At 37.0% G+C, this 26,964-nt stretch overlaps 1 protein-coding gene across 1 annotated transcript; it reads left to right on the forward strand.

Annotated features, from left to right (window-relative positions):
* The first annotated feature begins 2,583 nt into the window (after positions 1 to 2,583).
* lrrc75ba (leucine rich repeat containing 75Ba) lies at positions 2,584 to 26,964 on the forward strand. The gene is made up of 6 exons (XM_056772247.1): positions 2,584 to 3,195; positions 8,173 to 8,301; positions 10,593 to 10,705; positions 24,126 to 24,471; positions 24,661 to 24,844; positions 25,084 to 26,964. Exons 1-6 carry the CDS (start codon positions 2,908 to 2,910, stop codon positions 25,116 to 25,118), a joined length of 1,095 nt encoding a protein of 364 aa, XP_056628225.1. The 5' UTR covers positions 2,584 to 2,907; the 3' UTR covers positions 25,119 to 26,964.

Here is a 26,964-nt window from a genome sequence, read left to right on the forward strand (position 1 = left end):
ATATTTTATGTAAACCTTTTTACTTAACGAGTAAACAGAAGGTTTTAATGAAAAACGAAAAGTTGTGAAAAAGCAATATTTAAGATATACTCTACATTATTTAAGCCACTATTCAGTTGAAACATTTAAACTTATAAACTCTGGCTTTTCAAAGAATAGCTATTTCTTTAAGCAAGCCATAAGCATCTGTAACCGTTTCCTGTAGCATACACGGCTGACATGCTGAGCTAACATGAATCATCAGATTGTGCAATGTCTTGTCCAGGTTGAGTTTCTGATGTAATTACGGTGAAGCGTGCATACTGTACAAAAGAAGCAATAAGCCTCAAGAATGTATGGTTTACAGTATTGTAAAACAGCTAAGGGGCGTTGTAGCTCCCACTTGGTTTATTCAAGTGAGATTCAGAAAATTCTAGGACCTTCTTAAGGCATGTAGACGGTGTCAAAGAGCAAAGTTACGTAATAATGTTTCCATAAAACTAAGCTGTCAGCACTATGTTACGTAGGACAAGACACATGACGCATCATTGTAGGGACCTTTTGTTCCAACGTCCTCAATCCAGCGAGCCTGAGGAGAAACTGAGTTTGTCATAGCTATTGTGTGTTGAGAATTTTGAAGGATTTATTTATATATTTCTTGTCACCCAGCAGTTCCTACCAGCCATGAACCTAAATTAATTGTGGCATCAATAGATAAAGAGTGTCTGTGAGCAGAAAGGTTTATCTGCGTGAATGTGTGCGTGCGGATTTTGCTGTGACTGACTTTTCAAAGTCTTTCCAAATGCAGCATGTAACTATTAAAAAACAATAAAACAAATAGGTTTTTGTGTGTGTGTGCAAGCGTGTGTGAAAGTGAGAGAGAAAGCAAATTACCCATCTCATTGAACTTTCCAGAATTGACTTGGGAACTGATATTACCGTTGTGATAAACAAATCATGCAATTTATGATTAACCAATCTGATTAACGCTGATGAAACATTTGGCTGATGAATATTGTACAATACCCACTCTTCACAGTTCATTTCTTGTAACGCTCATCCCTCTACATATCATTTTGAAACAATTTAAACAATGCTGATGCAACATTTGGCACTGTGGCCATGTTTTGGATCAGTGCTGGATGAGAGGAGCTAATAAATAATACTTGCACTAAATACCCATTTGGGAAACTTGCATAGTCTCTCTCTCAGATAAATGGGAATCAAATGCCTTCATTTATTTGGTTTTATGTACAATCATGTTCGGTTATTTAATGGGAGGAGTGACTAATACTTGGACACCCAGACTAATTGGAAATGAACATCATCGATTACCTGAAGAAGCTTGGACTGCACTTCATTTGATGTTGCGTTTCATAAAAACCAAACAACATAAAAGAACTGTGGTCAATTGCAAAATAAAACAGTTGATGTGAAATGTAAGGATCTTAGTATACATTTATTAAGCAGAACTAATTTCGTGTGTGTCTGTTTCTTCTTTTTTGACATGCCTTGACATTGGAAAGTTAAAGTTAGATGGCGGGTTCAGCAGACATTTTAAACAAGTTTGCTGTTCAGATGGAGAATAATCAGTAAAAGTCTGTTGTTAAGGAGTATTCTATCTTTTGTCACAGATGACAAATAATGTAAAGGTTTACAGCATCTTAAGAGAAAATACTCAAGCACGCATCCTGTGTTGAAGGTCTTCAGTATGAAATAGTAGAGAGCTATCAGCATAATGTAACTAATATGAATAACATTCTCACCCTGTAAAAAACGTAATATTACAGAATGTTGCTGTTATTTTTTTAATGATTTTTCAGTATAATGCTAAAAGACTGTAATTTTACACAATTTTACTGTTTTATAAACACACAATCACAAATTTAATGGTCAAAACCGTCAAATTACGGAAAAATACTGTTATTTTTACTGATTTTTAACTGATTTTTTTTACAGTGTAGCCTACATTTGAAACAACACGCACACAAATTGTTGTGTTTCATTTGTTCAGTAAACTAAAGCCTTTGTAGAAATTGTTTCGGTTTCCATTACACATACCGTTATAAAATTATAGCTGTTTGCAATTAAAACATTAACAGAATTGTTAAAGTTACAGAACAATTACAGAATTTACATACAATCTTTTGAGTAGTGTGTTTTGGGGCTTATTTCAGAAGAATGTAACAAAGGATTTTTTATTCCCATCTGCTAAATACCCCAGCAAAACCCAACACAAACGGATGAGACTCACAGTGACCTCTGGAGATTCCATTTAAACCAATACATTTACCATAATAACCATTAAATCCAATAGAATATCTGTAGAATAATGGTTTTAATGTTTGCTACAGAGACTGTTGCAGAAATTAATAATGTTTTTTTGTGTTTATTTTTACTTATTTTTTCTTGACTTGTTCCACAATTTTGCAAATATTGGGCTAGTTTGTCAAAACAGAATTCTTGCATTTAGCCAAATCCATTTATTGTTTTGACACCATGACATCTTTCTTTTTGGCATGTTGGGCACATACAAACACCGGCGGCCAATGGCAGGACAGTATTTTCCAGCGATCCGCGCGTGGTGCTGTGGAGGAGAGCATCACCATCTGAATACCAACCAGAACATCATACGGACGAGTCCTGCTGTCAACAAACAAACACGGACGTGACAGCTGCGATCGAAACGAAAACTGACGTTTTGTGTGCACGCTTAAACTCATTCATATATTTGAGTCGTTAGATGAAATAATAAAAAACGCCTATTGAAAGCGCGCAGGTCCAGTCAGAACGAGTATAGTAGCCTACGTGGTACCCAAGTTCAGACCGTTGTGGAGACTGCTGGGCGTTATCGTACCTTCTGTCATGGTTACCCCGTAAGAGGATCGTATTTAAGCCCAACATCGATATTTAATTGCATTTGAAACAATGGGCTCCAGACTCAGCCGTCATAACAGTCTCGACAACGATAATTTTTCACGCCGCCGACGGAAGCATCTCGACAGCACGGGAGAGAGCGAGCGGAGCGGCAGCCGCGGCAGCGCGGACTTCTTGTTTACATCGCTGATGCTCAAGCCGGATAAGCTGCCGGGGATGCTGAGAAGGGCAAACCACAGTCCCTATGTCAGACGAGTCGCCTGGATCCGAGAGCTCCAGAAGCTCTTGCGGGAGAGGAAAATAGAAGAGGCGGCGGATGTACTCAGACTGTTGCGAAAGGTGAGCGCAACGTTCATAACTATCACATGTGCATGCGTTCAGGCAGGTGCACGTGCCAAAACATGTCAAGCAGTTAACAGAATAAACAAAAACATCTGTGCCAAAAATGAGTTTGGCATGAGTCACATTGCTTGGCATCTCTTTGGCAGTCACATATTCTGAAGAACTAAGACACGCATCAGCTTGCTCCGTAGCTGCGTTGGGTCACCTTGTGCAGGAAAACATTTCTATTTGTTGTTGACACTCTACACTAATTCTTAATACTAACCTCTCCTGGATGTTCCCTCATGGGACATTTGTTCTGTCAGCGTGACCCATATACGCTAAGCTCAACTCTGAGCAAGAATACAAAGCAGCAGAGACACCTGACCTGACCACTAATGACACAGAAAATTCAGTGGATCAGAAGGTCACCCACAATAGAGAAACAGAGAGAGATAAAGAGAGTGTACGTATGGGTCAGATTTGATGTACGTTGTGAGAACCAGAAATGACCCCCTTTTAGAAAATAATAATTAAATCGAAATAAATATGTGAGATTCATGTAAAGCAGGGAATCAGTTTAAAACTAGAAACCGATGTCCCCCCTAATAGAGGTAAACAACTGAATTGTGTTGTCTTGTAATCAAACTATGGCCCACAAGATCGTCCAACTGGATAGATTCAAGCAAGCTTTCTCCAAACATTTCGTCTTACTTGTGTTGGTAGGACTTACAGATGCTGCCATGCTTGCATTAGCCAACGCTTTGGGATTCAGCAAGTCAGGATGGCAAAAAAGGCATATGTACACATTTATTTACAGGAAAACATATAAAAAGCTGTATTTGTTTTTTTTTTTTTTTTTTTGGTGCCTGGAGCAATGAAGAAGGCTGACATTTATCTCTTGCTGTGTTTACAGCGTTGATATGAGGGCAGAACGTGTCACAGCTGCTTGTTTCAAAGTTCAACATTTCCCTTGTGTGCTGTTTGAAAACAATACGCAGTCTCATCTTAATGTAGTCTCAACTTTGCATATCCGGAAATGCGCTGTTGAAGTGAATAACAGTATGGCTGTGATTCGGCTACAGCCATCACATTTGCACTAATATTCAGTATAGCAAGACTGCGAATGCAAGACTGAGCATCCTACAGCACTTTCCAGACTAAATTATGCCAGTTATTTGTGGTATCTGTTAAGCACTTGTATATTTGATCATAGTGTTGTTGTCAAAGTTTATACAATATATACTGTAATGACATGAGCCTGTGTATTACAAAACTCCTAAGGTAGGATTTATAGATTGTTGCCCCAACTCGACAATCCAAACCAACAGCTCTCTCGATGTGCTTGTCCTTGCAGCTGCTTGCCTCCTCTCTTCCCAAAAAGCTCAAGCGTCATGCTGTTGCATTCCTCGTCTAAATTAGCTACTGTTGATTTTCCTCTGTTGTTTTGATAAGAAAGTATCTGCCAAGAATATAAATGATGTGCTGCCGGCTGACATGCCATTGAAACTTTAAAAAAAATTCCAACACTTTTGAACTGAACTTTTTGTAAAAGATAAAAGATGCCTTTTCACAAAATTAAAAAGAAATGTGCAGTAACGTTTGGGTTATATTTTTGGTTATTTGAAGGCATGCAGTTTTCAAAGAAGGTAAAGGGTTTCAGATGTACAGAGTTATCTTTGTATTTGTAGGTCATTCTGCAGTGTGACATCTGTGTGTCTTAAACAATAAATATGAGAGAAATTATCAAATACATTTACTTGATTTTAATATAAGTTGCATGCTTTTTTTGCATTTGGATTTTGGTTTTTGGATTTAATATATATATATATATATATATATTAATATAAATTTTTTTCACCTGCTTCACCCCAAGTTTCCAACTTTTCATTGATTATATTTCCATGTACACATTTGTGATGAACATAAACAAATATTTTTAGGTATGATATTTTAGATGCAGTGAAACTATGACTTTCAGTGTGAATATCTGTAGAAATAACAAAATTTACTTTCTAAGAAACACTCTTGTATGTCATAAGAAACTGTTATACTCTCTCCCTTTAGGCTCACAATAACATTTTAAACCAAATGCAGATAAAAAATATATGCTTCATGCACATCAAGATCAGGCCCTTGCCAACTGCACTTATATCTCCCTTCACCTGTGTTGTATCCACTCCTATCATGATTTTACTCTTATGTGCAAAGTATCCCTTTGTTTTGTCCTGTTCTGTTTTTGGAGTCCTCTATTCAGCATTTAAACCTCCCGGGACATTCTGTTAATTACATTGAGAATTTGACGTCCCAGCGCAGAGAGCATTTTAATCAACACACAGACATTCAGACTTGGATACCTATGCTGTGACTAGCACGTCACTCGAGACTCACTGCCGGGTCCTTTGTGAGCATTCTCAGTCTTTATTAAGGCTGTCTCGCATTATCAAGAAACAGAGAATTGAAAATGGGGCTCATGTTTCAGAGCCACTATCAGTGTCTAATACAATTAAAGGGACTTTGAAGGGACAGATACGGCTTACGGAGATTTGTGTCTATGACAGGACTGCTAGTGAGCTCACTGTGATGAAAACCTCTTTTGGCGTACAAGATCTAGAGATACCAGCTAGAGGGACTGAGTTTGAAAACAGATTGACAGCCACAGATCTTGCGCAATGTAACCTGACAATGATAGTCACCATTTATTAAAATCATTTTTGTATACAAAATCTTTGGTAACACTTCAATATAGATGGCAATTCTACCTATTAACTAGTTGTCATTAGCATGCCTATTATTAAGAGTTTATTATGGGAATATTCATAGTTAATGGTTTGTTAATAGCGAGAACTGCTCCCTATACTAAAGATGTTTTTATTACTGTATCAGAGAGATTTCAATACGTTTTCAAAAATATTAGTCTATCACTATATAAGTGATTTGTTTGTTGTTGTGTATTTAAACTAAACTAATACAACGTTTGTTGGAGGAGAATCATGTTGAGAATAGATGCAACCATTACAGAAGCTAAGGATCATTAGATACACATACTGTATACACACAAGCTAAAACCAATCCATCTTTACCACCCTTTAAGAAGTATGTGTGTGCGCGCACTTAACAAGGTCTGTTTGTTATGCGCTTTTTTCATATTCTGCTCTTCGGCTGTCTGGATCTCATAGAACACTATCGACATTTGCATTTCTTGGAAACAGTTTAACCCCATGAAGGCCACACACCTCTTGAAAAGTGAGGCCTAAGCGATTCGTTCGCCCCCTGGTGGATGGCTGCAGTATGAGTCATAAACCCGCCCATGTAAGCGAACGCAAAAAAATCCAGAAACACCACAAATATATTTTTACCAAAGAGGGTTTCTGTCATTTTAGTTATTAATATTGTGCTAATATATTTTCAAGTGTTCGTTTTTCAAATAAGTTTGGTTTTAGTTAGATGTTTAGTAGGATATAAAAAAGGGAGGTGGTAACATGATATTAGTTTACGACTGAGTCACCAGGGAGTATGGACAGGACCTTGATGCCACTTCGTGCTCATATTGTGCAGATTCCGGCTCCAAATGAAAGGATACAGCGTCTGATAAATTACTAAATGTAAATGTAAATATGTCCCTGGCCATATCTCTATGGAAAACAAAAAGGGTCAAAAGTATAAAATGCCCTTTTGTCATTACATATCATATCAGTTACTGTAATAAAAATTTTGCTCTGATAATCCCGCCCCCAAATTACCTATAAAAACTAAAGAAATTGTAATGGGATGCTTTACAGATCTATCAGATGGTTTCTTCCTGTGGGTGCTTTTAAAAAAAGTAACTTCCACCAGCACTACCAACAAAATAAATATTTTAAGGGAATCTTTTCGACAGGGCCGTCTGAGGTCCTACAGTTACGGAGCGACCCCGTGCTCCCTTTTCCGTGGGAAGTGTATTTGATATTCAGCACATGATGGGATGAAAAGAGAGAATGTTTAGTGCTGGTTGGATGGAGAGAGAGTCGGGGACAGAGAGGTGGGTAGGTGTGGGCGTTACGTTGCTTGCAGCAAAACACACTTAAACATGCACACTCCAGCAGCGCTGAGTGCAAAGACCTGTTTCAAAACCAGTCTTCTAGTCACCATGGATGAAAGCATCTGGTTTCTGCTTATTAATAACCCCACTTTCATAATCTCTCTGTTACTGAAAGTCTGTGGCTTAGTGAGACACCTAAATCTTGACATTTAGAGTTATCCATAAATTTTGCATTCACAAAAAAACATGTTATCTTATATACACTTGTAACAAGGGGTGGACTGGGCAGCAAGGGGAAAATTTATTTTTCCTGGTGAGCATGATTCTTAAATCTTTACATTTGTAAATAAAAAAATCAAAGATTTAATATTTTAACTGAGGTTGTGTATTTCTCAAAATCAAAAAAATTACATACTCATCCCTAGGGTACAAGTAGAACATTTCTGGTGTTAATGTAAAAAATAATGGTCTTATCAGATATATGATGACATTTCTGTATCTTTTGTGGTCAAGCGTAAATCACATTTGTGAGAGAAATTTCCGGAAGACCAAATGAAGACTTAGAGAGTTTGAGAGAGTTCTGCAAACTCTCTCAAATGCGAAAATATAGATAGTTTTTGATATTAGTGATATTTTGTTCAAAAGTAAATGTGTTCCGTTGTTTTAATATGAATATAATTTAAATATATATATTACATATACATTATTAATATTCTTTGTGACTTACTGTGCAAGTCAATCCCAACTTCCAGTTCACAGAGACTTTAATTATTCAAAATGTCAAGCTTTCCACCTTACATTATAATTTCTATTTAAACACATTCTACGTTTGTCCTGGTTCCTCAAGTATTGGATTAAAATTAATTGAAATTAATATTTCCTGTAATAAATAAGCATACAATTATTAAAACAGTGCTGCATGAATGAGGTCTAAGTACCATGAAGGTGATCATTTGTCATTTTTCTGTTTTCAGGATCTTGGTTTAGAGGGAACGTCCCTAAATGATATCCTCTACAAGAACTCAGCCTTCCTAAATCTTGTTGACCCCATATCTCATGAGCTGCTGCTCAGCCTGGCCAGAGACATGCAGTGCCCAAAAAAGGTGAGTCTCTCGATTTCATTTCATTGTGTAATTTCTAGCTGTGTTGATTGTTATATCAAATATATGTCATGTTTCTGCCTCCTCTTGTCATGCTTTTCTCAGTCTTGTGGCAGAATCATGACAGACGCACGTGTCTAATGTGGAGAGAGACATTTATGGTTGTTTTGGCTTGCCGTAAAGCCATGCGCTCTCTATGGTCTCATCTGTGACCACGCCCCTTCGTTTCCTCGTTTAGCTTCCCATCAGTGTTTGATTCCCCACACCTGCCCCCTGTTATTATCCTTTGTTAGTATCCCTATATAATGCGCTTGTGTTTTCTGTCCTGTGCTGGTTTGTTTTGTAGTATTCTCGTGTCGTGGTCTACTCCCAGAAAGTCTAGTTTCCTGTTTTACTATATCTCCAGTCAAGTCCAGTCCACAATTTGTTATTTTGTTCTCTTTAGTTTTGCCCCCTTGTGGGAAGTTTTTGGATTGCATTTTGAATACTCATTTAGTTACATAGTCTGTCCCTCATCGTGGGTGTTTTGTTTGTATATTTAAATAAATATTTGTTTTCACTGCCATTTCTTCCATTCTTGTCTTTCCTTGCTTCTGCACACAACCGTGACAATATATGAACAGAAATGTGTTTGCATAGTGATTAGTTGTACTGCTATATTGTAGCCTTAAAATAGAGCTCACAGACTTTTTAGTATTCTACTGGCGTCTCACTTAATGTGACACAAATGATAACAAAGGTGTCTAATTTGTGTTAAACTGTCAAAGGTCCATTTGAAAGAAGTGAGCATGATTCTTTGTGTCTGAACAAACAGTTTATAAAGACTTGATTCGTTACATCTTTGTATGGAGATTAACATTCCGGTTCAAGGTTTGACAAACTGAAAAGGAGTAGATCAAACTCATTGTGTGCTTTAAATGATATCACCTGTTAAACCGGTTGCAGGGCACGACAGACATCGATGCTTCTTCTGATCGAAACTAAAGTCTACTTGCTTTTATTATACTTTTTAAAGGACACGAATTTGATATGGATTTTGGTTCCTCACTGAAGATTATTATAGTAGCAGAACCCCAAGGCCACTGCGGGGTATGAGAGCGGATGTATTAAATTAGAGATCTTGCTGTGAGTCTATCAGAGTCAAAGGGAAATGGTTCGTAACATGGCCTTAGATATCTCATCTAAAGGTTTATAAAGCACAGTGTGAGATTCAGTATAGACTATGCTCCCTACTGATCACCCAGTCGTGGTTTATTTTGTGTGGTTTTTCTTCACGTTAAGGAAAATCGAAGCCCACTTGTTTTGTCAGAGATTTGAATGGCATTGGTTTAACTCACAGCTCAAGCATAAATATTTGATAACCCATGGTTTATTCCACCTCCTACGATCGGCTGTGCACCATAAGTGCTTTCTTCTGATCAGTTTTGCATTTCTAAATGTGAAGTCGCCACCTGGCCTGTCCCAACGGGAGGTCCAGAGTTTTCCATCGGAGCAGGGTGCAAGTTATTAATAGAAGGAAACAGAGCAGTCGGATTTTGGTTTACACAAGCCGATTGGATTGTGACATTTAATCAATTTAATTTGTTCATTGTAAATACAGGTTTTATGAACTACAGTATGTTGAAATTTTAACTGTATTTACGGATAAACTTGAACATTTTTCCAGGAAAAAATCATTTGGCAAATGTTAAATTGACACTTAAGAAATTATCAATCCAAAAATCTGATTTAATGTGAAATTAAACTTCAACCAAACTATTTAAAATTCATCTTTATGTCTTTATCAAGCAGTGTAGTCTGCTTTTTTGAATACTTTACTAAGAATGCTTATACAAAACTGCAATATTTCTTAGGAAACAAGCCTTCTAAAAGGATCACAGATATGAATCATGCAGATTGTGTGTTTTGTCTTGCTTTTCACTGCTCTGTGTGATGAATCAGTTTTGATCTGGCCGACACACATTTAGAGCTTCAGGCTGTCGTCTCTCTCTGTGCTTCTGGACATAGATGAGTCTTCAAGATTTCAATGATGCAAAGTTGCATCCGATTAGTGTTTTCATTCTTAAAGAAGATTATCTTTGAAATTTACGTTTGACGTTTGCTAAAATAAACATGAGATCTGAGAATCTCATAAAAATGATTGCAATGAGAAAATCTAATCCAGGTTTTATCTGGTGCATTATTTTGTTTAATGGAAAATATGAGAACTTTATGCCTCTGGCTCCTGGTTGAATTTAATCACAGATGTCTTCGTCTGCTTTTATTGTGCTTTTCTATTCATGTTGTTCTCACAGGGCACAGATATGCTGAAATCAACGGATAAAATCTGCAGACAGCTTATCTACCACCTGACCCCTCACTCCAAGTGGTTCAGGAAAAGAATGACCAGGAGAAAAGCCCAGGCCTGGTGAGAAATCTACCCATGTATCACTGCCATAAAGATACTGTAGCATATGTGTGCAAACGGTTTTAGCAGCTACAACATTTACAAATGTCCTGTGGTCCAACTTAACTTCTAGTATACCTCCACAAAGAATCCATAACTGTTAAGTAGTTTTAATATAATTGAATACGCTTAATATGCAACAAATATTAACATTAATATGAATTAAATATAGCCTTTAATAAATTGTTAGATCATAACCAAACACAGAGCTGAAGTTAACCAGGTGCGTGCATCAAGTGAAACGATCTATATATTTTGCCATTTTCTTTGTTGATTATAACTCTGTTTAATTGTGCAGAATGTACAAATATGTTCAGGTGTGTACTGCACTGTTATTGCCTGAACAAAGCATAACACAGTTACTTGCAATTGTACAAAATATGCAAAACCATTCTGCTGAGTTCTGTGGACACCGATTCCATGCGACCTTGATTATACACATGCATTTTAATGCAAAATAATTATACATACACAATGTATTGATTAATCGTTCACATCTTATTTTGTTCTTCTTTTAAGACCTTGTACATTTACAGGGATTTGCATAAACCGCAGATCAGTTTCATGATTTATTGAGCCGAAATCTGGTTTCAGATTTAAACATGCATGATTATAGATGAATGTAACAAATTGGAGCCGCTTGGACGGCCACCACTGGCCCATTAATCTCCCTCCCTTCCTTTCCATGTCTGCTATTGATTGGTAAAGCGATTTTAACAAGATCAGTGCTCAATGTGAAAAGTGCAGTTTAATAACCACCCAACGCCTTTGGCTCGTGTCTCTAAAAAACTCTACCCTTAGTTAACACTGTCATAAGTTCCTTGTGTAGTTAATTATTAGGGTAGAAGTGTGTGTGCGTATGCATGTTTAAAATGAACATTAGCTATGCTGAGGAATTGTGTGCATGAATGTGTTTTCTGCTTACATAGCTATTACAGGGGCCCTTTGTCCATTGCCTTCACTCAATAAACTTTGTCCACATCCTGAATTAACCGCTCTGCCCTGAATTATTACCTTTATGCTCTTAAGGGAGGATAAAGCGATTGGATGAGAGAGACAGAGACACACACACACATTGTAATTCTCATTTATTATGTAGGGACTGTAACAGTATTCCTCATGTTGAACAGAGATCATAGTTCTTTTAAAACTGCTGTGGTGGTATTACTGTACAGTGATGGTATTAAAAGGTAATATTATGGTACTTTGATATAGGCCTACCTTAATAAATAAATTATTGCCATATTTAATAAAATGTCATTTACAATACCTGTACATAATGTTTCTGCTTCGTGGAATTACATAAATCTTTATAAAATACCATAGTATATTTGGAGCTTTATGCAGCAGGGCTATATTGGCAACTGTGTGTTGAGAGTCTCTGATGAGAGTTCTGCAGTGTGTGTGTGTGTGTTGAGTTTGAGCTCAGAATTTCTGCTGTGGATGATGTGTTGAAGCGTCCATAGAGCTTTGTGTTCAAATAAGTCATTCTGACAAACCCAGAGCCTGCAGGTCTCCTCCTGCTCTGCACTACAGACGCCACACCTAGCATGAGAAATAATGCTCTTCAAATGAGAAAAAGTGAGAGAATGAGAGGGAAATGTGGAGTGTGGTGCCCACACTGCCATATCCCCCAAATAACAGTATATATGAGACAGAGAGATACAGTAAAAAATTTTGCAAATGTTTTTTTTTAAACATTTTAGATTGTTGTGGTGTCACTACATGTCTGTTCTGTTAGGTACCATATTATTGCAATCCCGCTCCATTTACATAGAAATGACTAGTGAAATGAGAAAGAATGCCGTCCTGATTTAAATGGACAGATTTATATGTGTCCGGTCAGTTGTGATGGATCCACATTTGTTCGATCTTCTCTGGGATAGCTTCACATTTATCAGGGTTTAACTTGCTTAGATGGCGACTGGAGATGATGCAATTATACAATGAGCAAAGATGATTGATTTAACATCAGGATGTGTTTCATGTCGGGGAAGAGAGGGAGCAGAGGATAGGCTGTCAAAAGCCAAAGAGAGGGAGAGAGATACACCCAGTGATTTAAGAAGCAGGATCTGGTGCTGGCTTTTATGTTTGTACTTTGTACAGAATGATCAGATTTCAGAGGCATTGCAGTGAAACTTTTAGATCTTTGATTGGCAGTGCAAAGCTTTTGCCAAGCGATGTTACTGTCTGATTCATGGAGGATCCAGACTGCGCTTGTGCACACTCCGACACACACACACAAATTGACACACACACACAATCTGTCATTAAACATAAAATATTTATATCCTCCAAGTGTTTTTTTGTAAAGACTTCTGTTGAATGTTCTATTCACAGAGTGAGAGAGAGAGAGCGAGAGACCGCGCGCTCACCTGAGTGTTTGCAGTAATTCGACAGAAAAGCCAGTGATAACATTATTATTTATTCCTCATATTGTTTGTATCACTTGCAGTAAAAAAATCATGCAAACTTTTGAAACAGTAGGTCTATCAAAATATATTTGTTATCAGTAATAAGCAGCATGAAGAGGAAAACGATCCGGTAGGCTATCAGTGTTTATTAATTCATTTGGTTTTTCTATTTAGTTATATTATTTATTCGATTTCAGCATTTCTAAATTGTTTTTGAAATACTTTGTTTGCCGAAACGAAACTGTGCACGCGTTTCCAATAACAGTAAAGTTTGACATTATAAACAACAGATCAAGAACAGGGTGCTGTGTGAGGTGATGGCATGTAGGCTACACTATAACATTTCTGTTATTTAAACTTGGCGAAGTGATATGAAACTCAAATGCTCTGAAACCAATGAAACCATTATTAAAAGTCCATTTTGCAGCACCTTGTGGTGAGATTGCGAAATGCTACCAATGGCTCGCTCCACCCCTCCCTTTCGAAGCACTACGGTAGCTGACACAGAACTAAGATGTCGTCATGTTTTCGCTTCTTTGCCAAAGGTAATAATGTATCTGTACAGCATTTTGTTCGTTCAGGGCTACTGTAGAAACAATATGGAGAATTCCATGCTAGGGGACCCAAGGTGTATGTAGATAAAAATAGCTCATACTATTAAAAACCTTAAAAACCTTACGCTTCATTGCTCTTTATAGACATCTGAATACATAGTTATGTATATTATTTCTGTGAATAGATACTCCTTAATCTTCCACATTGCACCTTTAAATTCTTCTGAGCTTCAGTTTACATCCAATATAACAACTACACAACACGAATACAAAGTTTTCAATACATCTTTAAAAATATATTTAAATATAAAGCAAAGGCGTCAATCTTCCAATGTTGTACATCACGTTTGTCCAGGACTATATTTGAGATTTTGAGTGGTGATTCTGTAATCTGTACACAAAATGTAATTCTCACTGCTTCTATTATGGCCATGATGAAAAAATTGTGTTAGTGTTTTGTTCGCAGGCCTTCAAAGAAAGGCAGACCAGCATCTGCTCCTGGAGGCGGGTGTGAGTCTGAATCTGTTTAAAGGTGTGAAAGCATCCACTCAGGTAGAAAACCACCATCACCATGCCAACCGCACTGACAACCCTTTGTACCACTTTTTAATTCTTTGGCTCTTCTCTTAGTTCAGTCTGTCTTTTATCGCAGACGTTTTTTTATATTATTCAACATTTGAAGGATTAATAGGACCTCTAATAAGGATTTACCATATCCAAAATCTCAACCACTTGGGAAGTTATTCAATATCAAAAAAGATCTCATCACTCAATGATATCAGAGAGCAATAATTCTTGACGAATAATTCAAGTTCACAGATGACATATTTAATTTGTTAACTACATTACATCTCGGGATTTTGTCGGCTGGTGGATTAAAGTATATTTTTGACCCTGGATGACGAAACCAGTCTTATGGATCAATTTTTCGAAATTTACATTTTTAAAACATTTGAAAGTTGAATAAATACGCTTTCTATTGATTTATGGGTTGTAAGGGTATGACAATATCTGAATGAGATACAACAGTTTAAAACTCTGGAATCTGAGGGTGCCAAAAAATCTAAATATTTAGAAAATTGCCTTTAAAGTTGTTAATCAGATGCACTTTGGCAGGCCATCCACTCACAAAAATAAAGTTTTGATATATTTAAGGTAGGACGTTTACTAAATATCTTCATGGACCATGATCCTTACTTAATATCCTAATGATTTTTGGCATAAAAGAAAAATAGATAATTTTGACCCATACAATGTATTATTTTCTTTTACTAAAAATGTTCCAGTGCTTCTTAAGACTGGTTTTGTGATACAGGGTCACATATTAAGTTTGACTTTTTTCTATCTATTGGTACCATGTCACATTTCTGGGTTCTAATTGGACTTTAGCAGCTTTATGTCGGGGGTTTAGAGATGCAGACACTAAAATCGAAAGCAAACTTCTGGAAATCGATAGTTTTGACCACGCTAGGAAATGGACAGGAGAAGACATTTAAAACATTGCTTCACGACCGTTCAAGAAAACATTTAAAGTAACAAATGACTGTGCTTCTACAAGAAAACTTTAAATAAGCTTAAGATATCTTTCAAAATTGCACAATTTTTTCTCTGTGCGCAGTTTTCTCTGTCTTCATCCCACATTAAATATATGGGGGACATTTTTCTATGTGTTTACATACATCCAAACACGCACAAAACACTGATATGATTACAATTTAGGTATACAGTACAAGTAATTTTTGGGTATTTCCAGTTTAAATAAAAGTAAATATGTCAGGATCTGCTATCTATATCTAACCTTGTCTGTTGTTTTCAGACAGTAGCTAGTATTCAGACTCTCTCCTGAGGTACACTGGCCTGAGGCTCTGCTCTGAGTTAAGATGTTAATAGTCTTCCAGCACTTCCAGAAATAGCTCAGTATCTTTACCTGTGAATGCATATAGAGTATATAAGCTGAGAAAGTGGCAATAATCTTGTCAATGTCCTGAAACATCAAAAGCATGGCTATTGTTTTAACTTGATTAAGTTTTATGATAAAATGTTGGTCCTGTTTACCAGTTATGTTTGTTCATATATGCACTTTCCAAAATGAAAGAAAGTAGCATATTATACATTACAGAGTCACTTAAAGTCAGTTCCTAAAGTACCCTGGGGAGAAATCCGTGACTATGTCGGTTCATCACGGCAGGCAAATGGCATTGGGATTTGTGAAGAAGGTGCAATCCATAATGATGCTGATTTACACTGAAAAAATACGTGTTTTTGCAAATACAACAGCATCTTTAAATATGGTACGCATTGTTTTCAGCACATTTAACACCCGGTTTGCATTTGGGCTAAATGAGGTTTTCATGCTGTAATGTCACATGCAACGCTTCCACAACATAATAATGATTTTGCTGCTTTATCTCGCAGAACCAATTACAAATTACATGCCGGTAGATTTTCATCACAATTCGCAATGCTTCCACAGAAATCCTACGAGGGGGAAATCATCCATATGCGGGTATGACTAACATTGGTGATTTTAGATTCATAGGATCTTAACGGTAGCTTCATTCCATGCTTGGCTAGCATACTGTTGTGCAAAAATCAAGGAAAACATTCTGGGGGAAAAATCCTTGGGTCAGGGTGGGTATGTGAAAGTAGTACTTCACATATATGCACCTAACCTTGAATTTCAATGGACGTTCATGCTACTTTGAGTGATTCGTGCTCAAGGGCAGGGAAGAGGAAGACATCCACCAATCAAATATAAAAGGTTGAGGATTGTATTACATGATCAGATTGCACAGTACTGGCAGGAATGTACAGAGAAGAGTGCTTTTGGTAATAGTATACTGGACATACATCTGGCTTCATTTAGTTTCCGTGTCCGATATCTCTTAGTTTATTTTTACACGTCACTGAATTTGAGAGTGAGCAATAAGGAATAAATGTTGGACTATGTAAAGAACCATGCGTGTGATTTTAGTTTAGAAACTAGTCACATATGTCTGATTCGAAAAATTGTGCACAGAATCAGATTATCATACAATAAATGACCAAAGGCTAAATTCATAGTGTCAATGAATCAGTTTCGTGACAGGTATACTGTGTGACAGCCCTTAGCTAGTAAAGCAGAAGGTTTGGGTCCCCAATAGAACATCAAAAGGAAATATATTATACTTCCTAATACCTTTGAGAGTGTTAGATATTTAGACTTATGTGATGGGGTGTCAGAAGACCAGCAGAGTGAATAGAAAGACAGAATGAGAAATGAAATGCAAAGAAATAGAGAGAAACGAAAATGTCTCTTTGGGGACATTTATATAAATAATGCAGACTGTATTTTGAATCATTGATGACTCTTTAAAAACAAAATGGAATGAAGCTTGCATAAGGCATCGTAGCCATGGAAATGACATGCATGGAAATACATGTTAAACATATTGAATTAAATGTAATTTTAACATAGATAACAAGATATATTGAAAAATGAATATACCGAATGACCCACAAATTTCTGTTAATATTTTACATTTGTATAGCTTGTACAAGCGAAAACATAAAAGACCATTGCAGGGCTTGAACAAATAGTGGAATTTATACATAGACTATCATTTTAGATACAGTATTTAGTAGTGTCCAACTTTGGTCAATTGTTATCTTTGCTCTTTATGCAAATATAATATTGGGATGCATTTCAAATTTTGTCTGTATGTTGTATGTTTGAAGTATAAACTTGGCAAAAAATCACAACACATGCACAGGAAGTTTGAGACGCCCGTCAGAATGAGTATGAAATATTACCATGAGAGGATCAACAAAAATTATTAACCAAAATTGTTGATAATATATATGTTTTATTCCTTGCAAACTATTTTTTTCTATGCATTTTCCATGCACGATTTGGATATTAGAATAAAGCCCACACGCCTTGATATATTGTGTTTGGCATTTTTGCCATAATATATAATTATCATTTTGTCCGATAAGTACCAACATTTTGTCCATTTTGGACCATATATCTCATATTTTACATATTTTAAGGGGGCATTAAAGGCCAATATTGTTCAGACATCAATGCTGTATAAGCTTATTATTGACAATATTGAATACAGGGATGCACAGTATACATGTGTGACAAGGTCATGTTAAACCAATACTGTTGACCAATCATCATCAAGGACTGCACAACATATCCACACACTTGCATATTACCACAGGCTGAAAATGTGCCGCAAAGGACGCACACATTGACTCCATCTCTGAGAGCAGAATGCTTAGTGTCTGTGATTGGACGAAAGCTGACAGTAAGGAAAATGAATGTCACTCAAAGCTGCTGGTTGCCAAGAAACATGAAGTGAGCCCGAAGTGACTGTAATTTAAACTGACACCTGGTCGCGAGAAAAAAAAAACAGATAACACATTAGAAATATTCTTTTACCCATCTTGCCCAAGTGAATTAGAAATACTGCCGTCTTCTCTTCCAGGTTTTGTTCCGTGACCTTTTGGAAGACCTTTTGACGGTACATCACAAAGACAGCCAAAAGATTTGATTTTAACATGCAATTTGTCCTCGCCCTCAAATCAGACTGATCTTATTTTCTCTCCCAAGCCGTCTTTTTAGATAAATGGATCCGTAAAGCATATTCAAAGAATTTCAGTAGCGTCTCATCAAAGCTTGTCGTCTCGTCACTGTCCGACCTATTGCTTTTTAATCGCAGATAATCAAATGTCACAGAACAGACTGGCTTGTGACTCAGCTGAAAAAATCCCACTATATGTCAAAATAAAGCCGACGGACCCTCGAGTGCAGCTACATTTTTAACTGGAATCCGCAAACTTGAACACATCTCAGCCATTTTAAGGACTTTTAATTGTTTTCCGGTGCTTTGTAGAGTGGTTTTCAAAATTTTAGTCTTATTTTTTTAATCTTTAACTGGGTTGGCGCCCTATTATTTATCCGACATTTTAAAACTAAATATCTCAAACAATTACACTCTGTCGCAGCCTCGAACATGACCAAACTCAAGACGTTATCGTGCATTTGCAGTCGTTGGGCCGAGAGTACGGAATAGCCTCCCATCTCTAAGATCCCTGTGTTCTGTAAATGAGTTTAAATCTAAAATTAAAATACATACCCAGGCTTTTTAGTTACATTTCTTTTGTCTTGTATTACTATTCTTATTATAATTATATGTAGTTCATGTACTTCTTATTTATGGTGGTTCTGTAAAGCACTGTGGTCAACCTCGGTTGTCTTAATATGTGCTATATAAAGAAAGAAAGAAAGAAAGAAAGAAAGAAAGAAAAGATTCGACCTGGCGTTATCTTCTGCGAAAAAATAGAATTTGGCCCTGAACCCAATGCCACCTGCTACTAGGAACATTTATGAAAAGATATCAACCAAGGGGAGGTTTGTAATAGCATATGGATGGGAGTGTGTGTATATGTGTGTGTATATGAATATTCCTTTCATCTTTCTCGTGTTGCTTGATTGATATTGCATTTTAAACAGCTCATTTCCATTTCAAACTGTGTATTGTTACTGTCCTCCTGCATTATTTTGAATGCATCATGTAGATGATCTGTGCTTCTGAAGGTTTATTAATTAGATGTGTGTTTGTGCTTGTCTGTTTTTATATCTTATTGTTCCTGTTAATGGATTTGGGTCAAATTGAAGCAGTGACTGAGGGGAGTGGTTTTGTAAATTTTTCAAATGTATTTTATTTGCAGGTATCTTTTTTTTTCTTTAAACAGAAAGCTCCCGTTGAGATACAATATCTCTTCCACCAGGGAGTCCTGATCAAGATAAGCAGCAAAGAACATAGATCACAAACAAAAGCACATCATCAAAAAAAAATCCTGGACTGCGTTTCGCGATAACGTTGTCTCTTAGCACGCTACGAATGGTGCTGCTGAATAGGTTGATATCGATGCCTCGAGAATCGATTGTTCGTACTACCTTGCGTTATGGAGCGGGTAAAGTATTGAGAAATATGTGTGTGTTTGTATGTTTTCAAGTTTTTGATCTCACACCCTCACGGCCAAACATTTTCTGCGTTAACCAGCTAAATTAACTGGCTGTTTGGCTTCGCTTCTTTTTGAAAGGATAATTTATATTCTCATAGTTTGCCATTGTGTTAATGTTCTCCACAATCTTTGTTGAGTCACATTATTGGCGTAAATCAGGCATTTGTATATAGGGATAAGCGTCCCATCCAGAATGCCAATCACTCTCGGACACCCGAAATGGAATGGAAGCTGTGATGTGGCTCCCCACGGCATAAAAATGAAGAGCCGCAATGCAGCAGCTGATTTTTGGGGCTGAGGGAGTAGCTCCGTCGAGTTTTTCTCGACAAAGTTGGGCCAACAAGATGCAAGAGATGCTTAATTTGCTGCCCGTGGCAGAATACATTTGTGTAGGATTTTCTCTTCTGACATGGTAGCCAGGGGACTGAGGTATTCTTGATTTAAGACAACTATTCGCTGTCTTGCTGCCATAGTTTGACCAAACTCCCCATAACATTCATTCCCTTTATATAGACTACGCCTGTCCTGTCAAATGGTTTGTCAGCTGAAATGCCTTGGGATAATAGGCCTTACTTAAAAACGCTAACAAACATCAATGTGTGACAATTTTATTCATGAAACACTTCAATTGACAGAGTATTTTATTTGTAAAAATTAAAACTAATTAAAAGTAAAATGTAAATTTAATACTAAATAGAATGTAAATTTAACTATTATATTAAATTGAATATGTGAAATTAAACTGCGCTGTAGAAAAGCTTTTTGCATAGCGGTATGAACCATCAAAGGTGATAAGGTATAGCTAAGAGCGGTCCAGACCAACCTTACGAAAGTATGACTTGCAGAACGTGTACTTATCTAAGAAGATTTCAGGAAACAAGTATTACGATAAGGTACAGCTTAAGATATAACTTAAGAGCGACGTAGAGTTCAGCAGGTTTTGGGAATGATCAAATGTTAAAAGCATGTGCACATTTCCATATAAAACTGATTTTAAAATGATTTTAAACAAAGCAAGGGATGCTGTAGAAGCCATATGTAAGACCCTTTGACACTCTTTCCACACTTATGGGGCATAATTTGAAAAATTAGATCTACCTAGTTCTGTACAAGGCATTGGCACCTAAAGTAAAAAAATGTCTGTTGACCTGGTATTATACATTTTTGTACAAGATGTCAACAAGTTGGATATACAACGCTTTTAAAATAAAAATCAACTTTCTTGAAGTCCATTCTGTCATTTCATATAAATTACAGCGATGTGTACGCAGACTTAAACCAGTAACAAATCGTAAAGCAGCATGATAAACTACAACCCAGCTTTTTCAAAATATTCAAAGGTGCATATAGATAATATCACAATAGTCTAGGACTGTCAGAAAAGTACTTTCTACTAAAAGCTTCCGAACAACAAAGGAGAAACATTTTTTAAAACAAAACTAAACTACACGATCTCAGTTTTTTTTAAAGGCTTTCAATATGAGAACTAAACGTCATCTTATGATTAAGCCAAGTACCAAGGTATTTATAAGATGCAACCCTCTAGCTGTATGCCATTTAGATTTTAATCCTGAAATCATGTAGAGAAGATTCAGACCGTGTAAAAATCACATATTTGGTTTTTAGTTTTCGGCACTATTTTTTTATTATCTAGAGACATCTGAATTGAGTTAAAGACTTTTAAAGTTGAAGTATAAATAATAGTATCATTCACATAAATGTGTACCTTTGCTGAATCAATTCAAGTTAATTTATATAAATAGAGAATAATATTGGTCCCAAGATTGATCCTTGGGGAACACCTGTCTTCACTATTATCGGAGTCGAGGTATAATTATCTATAGACACACATTGAGTTCTTCCTGTCAGATAGTTTGAGAATCATTTTACCGCCGTGTTACTAAAACCTACACATTGGAGCCTTTGCAGTTAAATCCTTGTAAAAGTCAATGAGAGTGCAGCACATAATTTTTTATCATCCAGTCCAAAGATAATGTCATTTGTAACTGACATGGTAGCGGTTTTGTGACCGTGTGTAGAGATTATTAGGTGAAGTGTATAATTTCCGTGCCATTAAAAGCAACAAAGTTTCAGAAATAATGACAGGTTGTACAGCTCCGCCCCAAAAGTCAATGCAATGGTTGCTACCCAATAATGGTGGGGATACTCAAACAAACACAGCAATGTTTCGATGGCAATGTATTTTTAAAGAAATCATACTACAACTTAAAACTGTACATTTGCAAAATCTCTATTTATAAAGAGGAATGAAACGATTTGGAATATGAGAATAAAAGAATGTTACAAATGTCTGTTGTAAACCAAAATATACAAACACATTTATCTATAGCGGCAGGGATTCAGCATTCAGTGGAGTTTGGCAGAACGACAGTGAACTCTGGCTGTGAGCTTTACTTCACAGAGGCAGCATGCAGATTAACTGGAATTTCAAAGAAAGCTATGGCTTTCATGAGCTTTTATCAACTGCCTTCTGTCAGATTTTATCAGATATGTTTAAAAGAAAAGAATGCGTGTTAAAGGTATAGTTCGCCCATAAATAAAAAGTCTTTCTTCATTTTCTAACCCTCGGGTTGTTTCAAAAATGTATACATTTATTTGTTCTGCTAAACACAAAAGACGATATTTGCAAAATTGTCAGTAATAAAACAGATCTCAACCCCCATTGACTCATTTTCTCCATTCCATGGCAGTAATGGGGGGTGAGATCTATTTGGTTTCTGACATTCGTACAAATATCTTACTTTGTGTTAAGCAGAAAAATAAATATATACAAGTTTGTATCAACTTGAGTGTGAGTAAATTATGACAGAGTTTTAATTTTGGGGTGAACTATCTGTAGTAGAGTAGGCGGGCGAGACCGTGGTTCGAGTCCGGTGAGTAATTGTGAATGAGCGCCAGCTGTGCGCACACCGGCCTCGAATCACGTAGGAGATAGGGAGCATATAAAAGGAACGAGCGACCGGACCGTCGAAGAGAGAGGACCGGGCCCGAACTTGTGTTACGTTTGTATTTGTATTTATGTTTATGTTTTGTTCGCCGGCGGTCGTCGTGAGGGGCCGCCGGCTGTTTTTATTTATATTAAAACTTTGTTAAATATTTGCCGGTTCCCGCCTCCTTCCATGTCTGAATCTTATTACACTATCCCTTTAAAATGAACAATAAAGCACGATATTTGAGGAAAACTGCTAAATAATGCCAAATGTGATAGGGACGTACATCATTTTTTAGCCGTATTAAAATGTAATTAAAAATGTTAAATTATTTAACCAACAACATTAATTCTTTATGATCGTTGATCATCTTCCACAGGTCAACACATGCATGCATTTGCACTGGTGCACACAAAGCCACTAACATTCAGCATGACAGTCTCTCTGCTATATGCATCAAACTAAATCACTATGCCTGGAGCGCTCCAATGCACCCTCGATATACTGTATCTATGCTTTTATAGCGCCAGTGGTTTAAAACTCTCTACTGCCCCCTTTTGTACTGGATGCAGGCAGTTTACCTGTTAACTAATCGCTCCCTTTTAACAGCGCAACTGTTTAGGTTTTTTCCATTTCGTCCAAGTTTTTGTTCATGTTCTTGAAGTTTTTTTGGACAAGCAATTGTTGGGTTGTTACAAAGGCTGTCTGATTCATTGCGCTGTGACTGGATTTACATTTCCGTTTCGTTTTTTTTTAACCAGTAGGAACATTGTCTAGACATTTAATTTTCCCACTTGTTCTGTCTGAACGGATGACTCATGGTCTGTTGTTACACTGTGTCTCTATTAAGTATATTGCTGTCCTTGTTTTACCTATTGCTTGCCTTGCTGTGTTTTGATGTACTTTAAGGGGTAATTATAAATGAACCTCCTTTTCTTTTATTGATGACAATTCGTATCAATTTACCCTTTTTCTTTGGTTTCTGATGAATATTGACATGTTAATTAATATTTATGTGTGATGCCACAAAGTTGAGAATGTGTAGAACGAATTGTTTGAAAGTTGTACATGTTTTTCATGGGAAATTTGATTTCTAAATGATATAACCCCTTTTAATGATTACAACAAGAATTTGTGATTTCTCGATAAAGATTTGGCACTCAATAACATATTTTGCACTCTAATCTCACCACAGTTGTCTTTTCCCCCGGGCTTCCATTCCCATTGCCCCTATAGTTTCAAGTTCTGACAATATACTACTCTTAGCCAACAGGAAGAAATTTCAATAAAGACCAAAACATCCTCTAACAAAATCCAACCCCATTTTGTTTAATATACACCACTTTCACATGTAAAGTTAAACTCAGCAATATTCTTCTATCTCCTTTCTTATTGTTTGACTTCTCATATACGTCCTTCTGTTTTCTCCTCTTTTTATTTTTAGTCTTAAAACATCACTTCAAAAGAAGCTCTGCAGTGACTCGGTGGACCTCTCCGGGATCCCCCTGTCAACTCGTGACCTACAACATGTGGTGTATTACCTCCAGACCAGTGGGGGCGCTGTCATATCCGTAGATCTTAGTTTCACCGAGCTCCGGGATGAGGGCCTACGTCTACTTCTGCCCTTCCTGGGTACACTGCCCAAACTCACAACACTGGCTCTCAATGGGAACCGTCTGACCCTTGGCATCCTAAAAGATCTGACAGAATCCATCAAAGATTCCAAGATGTTCACTTGTCTTGCTTGGATTGACCTGGGCAACAATGTGGACATTTTTACCATGCCACAGGTAAAACATAAAAAGTCGTAAATTGATCGAATGTAATAATGTAGTCGTTTCGTCTGTTTGTGAATAAAACACGGCACTGCAAGGTCTACATTGGTCTGCATTGTTCTAACTTCTTCAAAATATGCCCTTAATATGCTGGTAACTGTCAAAATCATTTAATATAGATTTTATATATTTTCTTCTCAACAGCCCCTTCTTGTAGCCCTAAGACGGCGTTGTAGTCTGAAGAGCAGCCTGCCTACAATCTACGAGTACACGGAAGGTCAACCCTACTGCTACCGCATGGAGAGCTCCATTGAAGAACCCAGCCACTATGAGGAAGAGGATGAGGAGGACCTGGAACCATGGAGTATTGGAGAACAGAAAAGTTCAGGTAGCTTTACCCTTCAGTATTGCGAGAGGTGAATCGAATACTTTTGGTCTTAGTCGATGATGGAACGAAGATCATAAAGAATGAGAAAGTACAAGCAGGAGACCTCCCTCCGCACCATTTCTCCCAGTCAACACCTTTCACCTTCTCGCTCCCTCACTGCAGCTTCATGCATTTGCCATTGTGGTTATACAGTATGTGAACCAACACCATCAAATTTACAGAACCTGTATTCCCGACAGCACCAATGGGACCACCCGAACACAACGAACGGTGAAACACGCTGCTTTCAAACTCTCCGAAAGCTTAACTTACTGTGTTGGCGGGCGATGTTCCCTGACACAAGGTGGGGTTCATTGGAAGGGGCCTTTTCTCATGAAGAACCAGTGATGGACAGGTAATGAAAAACTTCGGATTTCACTTGCTGGGCTGATGCATACCAATGGTGTATTTGAAGCTCAGATGACCCAGCGTTTAATGGAGTATAGGTTTGCGATTTTGTAAGGTCCGGTTTGGTTGTATTTGTCAGTGTTGCATTGCTGAGGCTGTCTTTGCGGGGACAGACCGGACCTATCACCATTCTGTATGTGCTCCACTAATCTCGCAACAAAAGCCATGAAACCAGCACAACAGACTATCCAGCCGTAAAACTGCTATGTCGAGACTTTTGCTACCCAAGCCCCCCGCCCCCCTTTTCAAAACGTCCACCCACACATCACTTGTCGTGTAGATGTGAATTATGATGATACAAAGGGGTAACACTGTCGAATTGCCAGGCGCTGGTTTTGCTGTATACTAATGATGAACGAAGATGTCGTCTTATTGATGTTGTCTTAGAAGACAACAGGTAGATCGCAACAAGACGGTTACGGAAAGATAATGCTCATAACACGCTTGTTGTCATTACTTTAGGTCTTTGTGTGCCTCTTAAAAATACCTCTTAATAGCGTTTCGCTTTTACATTTTTTTTATGAATGCGAGTTTTAGAGGACATTTATTTTAACACAGTACATTTTCAAAGTAACTTTCATTGCATTAGAAGATTTACATTTTTATGGGTGTGTTTACTAGTTTGCGCTGCTAACGCAATTTTAATATTACATAACAAGTATTCTAATATCTCATAGCTCATCATCTCATTAAGCCATGTCCATTACATGTAACACTAAATGTTCTTAACACCAGTTCGTATCTACCCTTAACGTTATAAAATATTTAAAATCATTTTGAGATCATTTTGAAACTGTGCTTTGTTGTAATTTAGTTTTTAATTTGACACAACACGTTGAAATGTCTCAGAGTGAATAAACATTGTTTTATGACCTTTGATAACCTGAGCACTTTGATAATACCTGAGTCAGTATTTTGACTGGGTGTGTGACTCAAAAGGTCATTGTAGCAGTACCATCCTGTGTAACATTAACATTTTGTCCATCATTTTAAAACGCAAGCCGAACAAAAAAGGTACGACACGTCCATGCTAAAAATTGAAGCTCAGATAATTGAACAGTTACATGTCAATGTTATTTGTGATATAAATACATATAGTCATTTTTAAATATGTCAACTATATTTGTTTAATGTTGTAATCTCAATGTTGTCTCAATGTTGTTGTTGACTTTAATATAGGCTGTATTATATGTAATGTGAAATCCCAAATATTGTCACAGGACACAGTCAACAAACGTCAACTGAATTAGATGTGAAACTCGTATTATGATCTTTCCAGAATATGGAACTAATTTGGACTGTTTATCGCTTCACTGGAGTGTCCTATTGTAAAAATAGAAATATTTGCATAACTATTTGCATTTGTTGTTGTCACCCTGTGTGTAGATCATAATTATCAGCCATGTGATCTGCCTATACAGGATGTTTAACCTGCCTAATAATTTTCTCTTTACTCATATAAACCAAACCATGATAGGCTTTCAATACTCATAAAGCGTCAAATCAATATTCTCAGATACAGGTTCCTAAATGAAGGGCATCTTATTTGTCTTGTCGTCTGTGTGTAGATGTGTATGACTTTTCCCTGTATTTGTGCTTCTAATATGATGTATTCAAAAGTACTTCATAAGACTGTTCAACAGCACTGTAATAAATTTTAATATTAAAATCCA

Source organism: Triplophysa dalaica, chromosome 18, assembly GCF_015846415.1.
Source record: "Triplophysa dalaica isolate WHDGS20190420 chromosome 18, ASM1584641v1, whole genome shotgun sequence".
Taxonomy (NCBI): domain Eukaryota; kingdom Metazoa; phylum Chordata; class Actinopteri; order Cypriniformes; family Nemacheilidae; genus Triplophysa; species Triplophysa dalaica.

Bases quoted from the DNA above. Each gene is read 5' to 3' on its own strand.
- lrrc75ba (XM_056772247.1), top strand. From the start codon at position 2,908: ATGGGCTCCAGACTCAGCCGTCATAACAGTCTCGACAACGATAATTTT. The intron at 3,196-8,172 runs GTGAGCGCAACG...TTCTGTTTTCAG, and splicing joins TACTCAGACTGTTGCGAAAG to GATCTTGGTTTAGAGGGAAC. The intron at 8,302-10,592 runs GTGAGTCTCTCG...TTGTTCTCACAG, and splicing joins ACATGCAGTGCCCAAAAAAG to GGCACAGATATGCTGAAATC.